This window comes from Hypomesus transpacificus, chromosome 2 (genome assembly GCF_021917145.1).
Source record: "Hypomesus transpacificus isolate Combined female chromosome 2, fHypTra1, whole genome shotgun sequence".
NCBI lineage: Eukaryota > Metazoa > Chordata > Actinopteri > Osmeriformes > Osmeridae > Hypomesus > Hypomesus transpacificus.
This window is the reverse complement of record NC_061061.1, coordinates 14,476,065-14,487,327: the sequence shown is the minus strand read 5'-3', so window position 1 is coordinate 14,487,327 and position 11,263 is coordinate 14,476,065. Positions and strand designations below refer to the sequence as shown.

Here is an 11,263-nt window from a genome sequence, read left to right as displayed (position 1 = left end):
CCACCAAGGTAGGAATTTGCCTGATGAACCAATGGGTAAAGTTCCGATCGAGAACTGTAAGATTTGCAATGCTGGACGGGGCGGAAACTATGGTGAGGTCATCTGAGATGATGTAAACATTCACGTCACTTGCAGTTGTTCTAGTCACCATTGCTCATCGTGCCGCTCACTTTCCGAACAGTATATCAACAGGTAATAAATAAAAATAAGTCACACATTGATCATTTTAAAAGTATTTAATTCCCCATGTGATAGCCTTGGTATAACGACACAAAACAGTAGCAGGCTGCTAAGAACATTACCCCTCAAATAGCATTGAGGGAATTCATAAAAAAGAAAAAAAAAGTTCCTCCAATTACTACCAAAAAAAGGTGGGTTCAGGAACATGACTATGAAGCTATTCATGTATACTGTTGAGAAATGAACACCATACGTCTGTTAGCGAGATACATTACGTAAAATACAGAACAAAAGTAATAACATGTACTCTTCTGAGAGTGATCTGAAACTGCCTGTGGAAGTGACAGGCATGTCCTTTGCCAATTGGAGGTGACATAGATGATCTGAGATCAGCGCCGTCTCCTGTCTGGACTTCTGCTGCGCCTCCTTCCACCACCCCTAGCATGACAAGAAGAAGCAGTTTCGTCAGCATTCATTATGGTAAAAATAATACAAATAATATGCATACACTTGTAGGTAATGCTGTTCCTTAAGGCATTAGTATACTTGTTGACAATCAAACCCAAACATTAAACATGGGTGCATGCATACAACCAAAAGGATCATAACTAGAAAAAGAATAGAGAGCAAGGGTAAGGTAGCACTAACTCACACTGAAGACTGTGATATTCAGTCATACCAAAAAGGAGTATTGGAACTTTTAAACTTCAGTTGTAAGCTGTGACACACCTTGCCTGCACCTCTTATGTGCTACATTCCCTGATGAGTTGGCATGCGAAAAGGTCATGTATGCCCAGCTCTAGAATAACAAGACTCACCTCCTCTTTCCCTTGGGTGGCCCTCTGACAAAGCCCCAGTCAACACTGATGGGTTGGCCCATCATGTCCTGGGCATTTAACCCTTCCATGGCTGCCTGGGCCTCCTTGTAGGTCTCGTATTCTACAAGTGCATAACCCTGTAATAAAAAAAAGAAAATCCACATTAAAAACAAAACAATGACTCATAAAAGCGACACAAATTCAAATTGAATGATTTTATATTGACTTCACTGCAACTATTCCATTGTATAGTTAAGGAAATGTACCAGGGAGAAGGTTGTTGTCAAAGTGTCAAGTAATCCCATCAAATTTTTTATACAAAACCAAACATGTATGTATTCCTTCTACTGTTAAGTGTCAAGCTATGAAGCAGAAAGAGCACTGCCAGGCCTGTCTAGGGCTGCCACCTTGTGGTATGACAGAAGACAGCAGAACATGTTGCACCATCATCATCTTCAATTGAATATTCCTCAGCATTTGCCAGGAAAAGTAATAGTGGTCAGTCCACAGAGTTTTAAGCCTGAATTCCACAACATTCATACTTCGGTACAAGATTGTAACATGTAAGAGACTGGAGGGTCAAATGAAGTAATATCTTCACACCAAGAAGAACACCAAAAATACATACTATGTAGCTAGATGTACACATCACTGACCTTAAGGTAACCTGTTCTGCGGTCAAGGTTAAGATGAAGGTTTTTGATCTCTCCAAACTCTGCGAACTTGTCATGGATGTCCTCCTCAGTGGCCTCCTCGTGGACCCCTGTCACAAACAGGATCCAACCCTCCACAGCTAAGGGACAAACAAAACCAGAACAGCTTCCATAAGCATTGTTCTCCCAAATTGAGCACATTCGAAAACTGAAGGAAATGCACATTGTTCTTTAATAGGTTCTGTGCAGATACTGCCACTGTCTCCATGTCTGTATGGTTTACAAACTTGTTGGTGCACAGGATTTGAAAAGCTTTCCTTACTTGAACATGAACACGTTAGTCATTAAATTAAGTCCCTTTTTAAGGAACAAACAATTGTGGTCAGCAGCTATGGATGATTACATGGATTGTTTCTCTTTTAAAGATGAAGGTGGAAACTATATCCATCGTTGCCAAAAATATCAGTGGCAAACCACAGCGCTGTAAAGTTAGTAAAATAACATACATCTCTGAGGTCCGGGCTCATCACCATCTTGTTCTACTGTATCATAGTCCTCTTTTACTCTGGACCGGGCTCCTTCCTCTGCAAGAAGAAAAGTTAATGACAGCTGTGGACACTACATCCAGAGACAATCTATCGAGACAATGGGTGTCAGCATTAATGTAACCAATATACACCTCACCTGAACCAAAACCTCTCCCCTTTCTTCTTTTTGCCTTCTCTTTCAACTTGTGGATGCTCTCTGTGTAGAACAAAAGACCAACGCCAGTCAGTTCATGGAGACGTGTAAGAAATGCAATTATATACACACACACACACACATCACGTAGATGTGCATTAACTGATCACTTGACTGTCGAATGTTCTTCTACATAACTAGTTGGACGTACATTTCGTCAAAAATTGTTTGTCACTAAAATGTCAGACACAGGCTTAACATCAAGTTCGTACTGGAAGAAATAGAAAATGCCCCCAGATGAAGTTAGGTATAAAGGACAGGGACATGTGGGTGGCCAAAAGTTGAGGTCCGATGGTCTTTAATTAAACAGTACACAAAAGTTTAAAAATGTAATTGACCTCATGGTTTCCAAACAAATGTATCCTACTTTGAGGCTAAACAAATAGTGAGCCAACTAGCCAAAACTAGCAATGAAGCTAACGACGGCGTTGGCCAAGCGGATGAGTTACTACGTCGCGCAAGGCCCAGCTCATCTTAAATTGGAACGGCACAGTGAATGTACAATTTTGAAGTAACGTTACGAGTTTGCAGTCACTTTAAATATTACTTCATATTGCAGACGATTACCGAGTATTGCAAAAACAACCATAACTTCGACGTATTTGTATCTAACGTTAATCGTTCCCCTTTCACAGGGCCCACAGTATAGCTACAGTAGCCGAAGTCAAACCGCTTCCCACATTACAAACACAGTTTGTGATTAAAAGCCCATCAACCACTAAGCTTTCATTTTGTATATTTTTTATAGCAGATACCACATCCTACCACTCTAATATGTATTAAATTGAACCATCACCATCCTCATCCATAGGAAAATCCTCGCCTCCCGCTTCATGAAGATCCAGTACGTCCGCCATGATGTCTGTGTTTGCAAAGAGAAGTGCGGCGTGCGTGAGAAAGGAAAGCCAAACAGCGTACACAGGCAGTCACATTTCCGGGAGGGAAGTCGTCTTCTTCTTCTTTTATTACGGCGATTTGCATCCAGTTCATTGGTGCATTAGTGCCACCTTCTGTCCTTAAAAAATATTGACATTTCTACAATGTGTTTAACCTGTTCTGGAGACTGTTAAAATAATGTAGAATTTATTATAATTGTGTGCAGGTTCCCACTGCATTTTGAAGTTGTACAAACTACAAACGGTAAAACAGTACCAGCATTGTTGAATGTATCCACTGCCACCAAGGTACATCTTGCCCATCAACAACCATGCTATTCTCTCTTGTTGCCACCTTTGTTGTGTTGGCCGTTGCGCATGGTAAGATTTCATGCAATTAAAAGCAACCAAATTATTTAGTATTTTATATTTGTTAACCTATCAACAACAGGATGACATTGAGATGCTGATACAATAGCCACTATTTACCGTAGAAACTGAAAAAAGAATTATAAAAAAAATATTGAATGAAATAAATAAGCTCCTTGATTTATCATATTCTCTGAAAACATGTAAAATTGTGGATGCTTCAGGGTTAAAAATGTAGAAAAAAGTGGGACTGACCACCCAGGGCCTAAAAAATGCTTGAAATGAAAATGTGTTGAATACAAAACAGACATAACCAAAATAGGGAGTTGGGCCCAAATTGCAATCTCTTTATGGAGCCCAAAATTCTCAGCTGCGCCCATGCACAGCATTAACAAAGAGCAGACGAAAAAATAGGAACACTAGTGTGACCTTGTCTCCCCATTCTTTAATATTGTTAAATAGGACATACCTTGTTGATCGCAAAGCCCTGGTTGACAACTCACGCAGAACCCAGCTCATGGCGAAGGTTTGCAAAATGGAGGCTCTTGTCTCTGCTTGACACTGTGGCAGGTGTGATCTTGCTTATACTTTACATTTACATTTAGTCATTTTAACAGACGCTCTTATCCAGAGCGCCTTTCAGTAAGTACAGGGACATTCCCCCCGAGGCAAGTAGGGTGAAGTACCTTGCCCAAGGACACAATGTAATTTTTGCACGGCCGGGAATCGAACCAGCGACCTTCTGATTACTAGCCCGATTCCCTTTATACTTTGCACGGAGCAGGGTCTGGTCTCATTTCCGCTTGGCAGCATCCTGGATCAGGGTGAGCCTTTGCTTGGCAACTTGCATGGTCAGGTCAAGCCCCTTGTTGGGAACTATTAAGCCATTCTGGACCAGACCAACCCGGTGCTACCAACCTCAGTAAACCTACTAAGCAAGCTTGTTTCTTCCCAAACCCAGGAGAGAAAGATACTACCCACCTTCTTCATCCGTGTTTCATATTTGTCCTTACATTTTACTCTGTCATTTGAATACTTTAATTCCACCATTAAATCATATGGTGGAAGGTGGTCTTTGAGTTTGTGTGTGATTGTTTGCCTATAGCTCATGCAAACATATGACAAATTAATTCAGATTCATTCAATTTATTATTGCAGTGGTTGTGAAGTGATTTATTGCTGGGTAAAGGTCAACGCATGAAATTCAAATGAGATGGATTGCTGGTTGGAATGGGAGGTGCTTATTGAAGTGCTTATTGAAGTGAATGTTCTGCTTCATCACTGACCTTTGGTCCTTTGGTTCTATCCCTTGCTTCTCTCCATCATACGTTGTCTAATAATGTAATGTAGGTTGGCATTGGATAGAGTTTAACTGACAGTCTGTTTACAAAATGATATTGCTGAGAAATATTCACCTGGTTGATTGATTGATTGATTCATTGATTGCCTAACCCTAACCCTAACCTAACCCTATTATTTAATGTACTTATTAATTGAATAATGGCTATGACAGCTTTAACCATTTACACAACTAGAAATGCAGAACATTGATGAAAAAAATTGCAAATGTACAATATACCAACATAGAAACAATTCAAGACAGAAATGGTCATTGGTCACGTTACAATTTGAGTTTTCCTGATTTGCACATGGGACAAGGACTTGATCCAAGCCCCTCAATGTCTCAGAAGCCATTGTCCATAATCTTGTCCATGCACTCACGACAGAAGAGGTGACTGCAAAGATGTTGCCAACGTTTCCATTTTCGAAGGAGGCCACATAGCTGACAAACCTACATCGTGCATTTAGGCTGCCGTGACTTGAGAGCAGGGGCGCCGCCAGGAATTTTGGGCTCCATTAATTCTTTTGTTGTTGTTGATCATTTCTTTTCGTTTTTCAATTTTTTGGGACCCCTGTCAGTCAGGGGCCCTTGGAATTGTCCTAACGTTTCCCCCCTATACGGCGCCCCTGCTTGACAGAAGCATCCAACCTCAAAACTGCAGAGGGTATACAGTAATATAATTGCAACATCATCCTAACCATAGACATACATGCACTCTACAAAAATGTCATCAATTGCATACACTATACTACAATATACAGTGTATTTAAAACTCATTTAGCCCACAGTAATGCTTGTCAGTTCAGTTTTTTTTTGGTAAAATCTAAGCGGACTGCCCCTTGCTCACCTGTCCTCTGGGGTTTATATAGTTAAAGCAACGAAAGAAGGAAACAGTCGTCCCCCAAAAACCCTGTGGTCTTCACCACCCTCTCATAACATTTATTAGAAATTTGCTAGGTGAGCGAATCTATCATGAAATAGGATGAACCGATCAACAACCTAAATTCATGTTCCAATCAAAATAGGCGATTAATTATATTCTTATAATCCAAAACGACATAAAGATGTAATGTACTGCAATGTAGTAATGATATATTTGTGCATCACATCGTGTAAGAGGGTAAAAAGCCTTGTAAAGTCTATGCTAGATAGATTCATCATAATAGGGTGGCTTGAGTCAAGGTACTTTAGTATATGCTATTACTGGGTAATCCGGTGCAATTTGTCTTAAAGCAGTGAGGGAGACAATGACTTGTTGTAAATATTGACACACAACAACAAAATCACTAGTCTTCCACACTGCCATAGACCCATTCTTTTTCATATAGGTAGAGCATTATCATTTTCTTGTATAATCTTCTACAACCTGAATATTAAGTAGTCTTGCTCCACAAATATTACCAGCAATTAACCCATACAATACCTGTGTGTCTGTATTATTACTCTTTCTTTCTTTTTAACCTCTTAAAATGTAGTAACCACACTCTTTGATTTGATTTTTTGATTTGATTTATTCATAGACTAATTAGTCTGCATGTGGAACAAATGTATCCCTATGCCAGGAATTTAGCCCCATGAACAGCTGCCTCTCCTCCTGCTTTTTATGTTGCCAGGCTACAAGCTGGACTCAAGGTGGCCTCCTTGAGCTGGTTTGGTATAATTCATACAGCTTCACCTCAAGGGGGTTTACACAAGATATTAGAGATAGTCTTTGACAGACGTATCTCTATACATCATAACAACCCTCTGAACAGAAAGGCAGAGGGCTTTAAAAGGGAACTGTCAGTTCCAAGTGACCTTCTCCTTGTACTCAAGGTAGTGAAGAATTGGCAAATTATCAAGGGTCCATCTTCAACATTGCTGCATTTGATCAAACAGTCACACAAGAATGTTGTTAATTTACACAGAATTTGTTCTTCGACTGCCCTGAAATCCTAGTTAGTACTTTTATCAAGTAAGCCCAACTGCTGTCCCATTTTATTAAAAAAAAAAAAATTGTTTTAGATTGGCTGGAGTTATTTCAATTAATCTTATGTGAACCCAAAACAACATGGCAATGTGTATTCCAAATAACCTTGATGTTATGTTTAATCCAGCCAGCCAATTTGTCACTGAACCAATCACGAGACCAGTATATACATTTGCTCTGCTTGGTCTGGAAACACCCATGACAGGCAATTTTAAGAGAATGCAAAGTTTCAGAAAAAGGGGAAATTCAGTCTCCAGGTGACCATGGTGAGTTAATGTGCAGCTTGTCAGATCCTTGTCAGATACTCGGTGCCAGTGATCTGAAGGACGAGGCCGGGGCAATGAGGCTATGACCATGTGGATGGACAGTGAGGCTAGATAAGCAGTAGATATCGGAGGTATCTGGGCACAATCTGTATCTCCAAGTTTGGCAAATTTTATCACAGGCTTTGTGCCAGGTTGGTAGGTGGCTAGCTAAAGGGAATACCCAGAGATTAACTTGGTTCATGAGGGTCCACACTTTATGTGGGAGATGCAGTGAACTAAATTGAGCTTGTTCGTGCAGTACATTTTCAATGTGTTTTGCATTATAATTTTAGTTTGCAGATAATGACCTTTAATAGAAGATTTAGGATTAATGGCCTTTTTTGGACTGGTATAGAACATGCAATGAAATTCAACATTTTAAAATAAGATACCTGTTTATGATTAAAAGCTTTTTAGCAACTAGATGACTTTTAGTTTGGGAGACTTATGTGCTTCAATTGCAAAATTGTTTCTACCATACCTGAGACTGTACATGGACTGGGAATGCTGGGAATTTGATATTTCGGACCGATTCCTTAGTTCCTACAGGAAAAACACATACTCTTATATATAGAAAAGATCAGACATTTTTTTGTTGATTGGTTGTTATGGTAGTAGTACCATAAACAAATTTAGACTAACTTTAGTTTCAAACAATCCTATATACATAGACAAAATAACATCTACTGAAGAACATAACAGCATGAATGAAATACACATGAGATATATAAAATGACCTTTATAGATAATCTCATATCATTCCTTCTTCTAACCCCCAAGCTATTTTACTGAACTCACTCCAGGACATCCCTTTCTATTTATTTTTAGGATGGAGGATAGTATATGTGTGAGTGTGTGGGTGCAGATCTGTTTGTGTGTAATTGTTAACCATTTGTGTATATGTCAGGGGGGGGAATGCTTTGTTTGCCACTTGTATAAGCCAGTATAAAGTCAGTAGAAATATACATTTAAAGTAAAATTTGATGTCAGATGAATCAGACAATCAATCTAACAATAGGTATGACCTTGCATGAGGGTAAATACATTAAACATGTTAATTAAGAATTGTAATTACTCAGAAAGATTCAAATTAGCTGTAATGCATGCTCAAATAGGCAAATGTAATAAAAAAAAATATTGGTACTCACCACTCTGAGAATCAAGACAGCTGGGGTTGTCTGGAAAAGGCTTAAATTCAGAAGGAAAAATGTATTTTTGTCTTAGAGAAAAATAAAGTCTTGCCTATTATGAACGCCCTGAAAAACATTTTACATGTTTACATTTATATTTATATTCAATCTATAAAAAATATAGAAAAGAAAAGAAAATAAGAAACACAATTGATAAATACGCCGTGCTGCGGTGGGGGCTAAAAGAAGAAGGGGCCAATCCAACATCTAGAGATCCAAATGCCCTGTATTAAAGAGAGAAATGATAGTCAAAGTCTGTCTCTAGGGAGTATGGACACAGTCTGTCTCCGTGGTCAGTGAAGAATGATGATGGATATGTTTTTGCCTGCATGGTTGGGCTATGTTTTTACTCAGAACTGACAGACAGACAACCCCCATGCTCACAGGTGCTATTCAAGGAAATTGTGTAAAAATGACGTCACAAAAAATCTTGCCTGGAAATCTTTCAACATAAAAGTCCAACTCTATCATCTTAACAGTAGAATAAGTGTTTAGTTGCTGTAATAATATATACTTTTAACAATACAGCGTATTCCATGACTGCTCAGACTAGAAGTCTGTAAAGCATATTATTAAGCATCAAAATTATTCGGCAATGATTTTATCATACATTCTTATAATTAAACTTTGTCCTTTCCTTTCTTGTGGTCCCTCTCTTTCACACGCACCCACAATATACACAAACACACAGACATGCAAACACACATCCACAAAGATACCCTCATAGTCAATATTTCACTGTATCTCTACGGTGTATGTTACCTGAAAACAGTTTTTTCCTTGATGCATACTGTATTATACTCTACCTAGTCTCCCCAATTAGTCCTAGTCTAGGCTTGAGCCTTGTCTAATAAATCGTAGATCTTTGTTTGCATTTCATGTCAGGCTATCTCATGTGGACAAAACTTTCATCACTGCTTGCATAATTTTGTAGGTAAATAGCCTAAACAAATGTAGTGTAAGAAACATCAACATGCAAACCAATGTATAAATAAGCATACCCACCCAAATTGTCAAACCCTCACAGATTTTCTAAACTCCATCTCTCTAATGCTGAAACACCACTTTGCGAAATTACAGTACCATTTTGAAAAGTAAAAACAGGCAGCATGCAATTCAGGTGCTCAGCCTCCTCAACAATGGAGTGCTGGCCTTGGTGATGGTTGCTAGGCAATGGAGGAAATACAATGGCCTCCTTGGAAACCAAAGGCCGTTAAGTGGACTAAAAGGAAAGAAAGACCACAAAAAAATGGATTGATGAAGAGAAGGGAAAGAGCAAGTGATGCTGTGTGCCTTACTGTAGCAGTTGGTACGTCAGAATAATGTTGGGCCTGGATCTCATGTCTCAGTAACTGTATGTGCGTTACAAACAGCTTGATACTAGTCATCTCCAAATCAATTTCAATTTAATACTGGGCAACACTTTACATTAAGGTTACATTAAATACCATGTAACTACTTAGCAATACCTATAGTTACAGCATTGTAGTTACATAGAAACTGTTATTAAGCTTAGTTATACTTAACGGTTACTAACATAACGATTAATACACAAGTGAAACTTGGTAGGGGAGAACATTGATCTGTCTTTGGTAATGCAACATCCACAACATACCCTTACTCTCCCACACTTTGTCTTCTTATACACTAAAATGTTTTTAGTGTATGTATTGCTGTGTAGTGACAAAGTAGAATGTAATCTTAATGTAAAGTGTTCTTGTTCTCCATATTAGATTAATCATTCTAATGTGTAGACTAAATATACATTATCGGTTTAATTATCTGTTTCAATAACTATACTTTATCCGTGGCCATTTTCCAAACAAAGATGCATCCAATTAATTGTCACACAGACTGAAATATTGCTTCAAAATTTGGGCTACTATTGACTGTGACCAAAAATCGTATGTTAATGATTCCCAATTACTCCAATACAAGCGAAGTAGATGAACATAGTATGAAAGCTTTGTATAAAAAGGTAGGTTCAGCTGTAAAATGGAAGCAAATTAGAGAGTGGTCTTAAAAACAGCAGTAGTCCACTTGGGGGTGACAATGGAGCTTTTACTGTAAAAGATTGCTCTTTTGTGAGGATAGAATAGACAGGTGCACTTTGCAAGTAGTTGACAGTGCAAAAGGTCTTTGAATGACAAGAAACAACAATATAACATGAAATGGGAAAAAAATTGCTCATTCATTTCCTCCTTGAAAAGTTGGAGTGCTCTCTTTTTTAATGAATTTCTGTGCATTTGTGGAATACCCTAATTTAATTTCCCTTTGTCATAATGACAAGGCAGCTGTACGAAGCCTATATCATGTAGAATGATTACAGCCTAAATTTAGTGCCACTATCCTGCACATTGCAGCGTGTACTAAACTGAAAAAATGTGAAGTTACTCCAAAGATATTGTATACCTTAAGAAACCATAAAGATGTCTTTGAATTTACAAATAAACCCTGTTGTCCCTCCTACACTCATATGTGTATCTCCCTGTCTCTTTGCAGTCTGTTATGGAGAAACTGAAGCACCTACTCAAGCTGAGGCTGTTATTTTCCTCCTCTCGGGGCCTGGCCCCTGAAGTGTTCCACTCAGTTAGAGCCTCTAATGTAGATTCCATTTCAGCAGCTATTAGGCCTCCACCTATCTAGCAGGCCTGTCTGTTGGTTATTCTTCAGGCAGTTCCCTCTCTCCATCCCTCTCTCCATCCCTCCCTTCATCCTCTCCACTCCATCCTCGGGCTCCACCCCTGGGGAGTCCTGCAAACTGCTTATTCAACAACTGCCGCCATAAAGATGTGTAATGACATTTCGGAAGGCAAAGAGG

General features: G+C 38.9%; 1 protein-coding gene across 1 annotated transcript; it reads right to left on the bottom strand.

Moving 5' to 3' along the window:
- Positions 1-221: 221 nt before the first annotated feature.
- Positions 222-3,297, bottom strand: rbm8a (RNA binding motif protein 8A). Its single transcript, XM_047034308.1, has 6 exons — positions 3,189-3,297; positions 2,336-2,395; positions 2,158-2,235; positions 1,655-1,791; positions 999-1,135; positions 222-618 (listed from the first exon to the last, which is right to left on the bottom strand). Exons 1-6 carry the CDS (start codon positions 3,247-3,249, stop codon positions 570-572), a joined length of 522 nt encoding a protein of 173 aa, XP_046890264.1. The 5' UTR covers positions 3,250-3,297; the 3' UTR covers positions 222-569.
- Between the last annotated feature and the right edge of the window lie 7,966 nt (positions 3,298-11,263).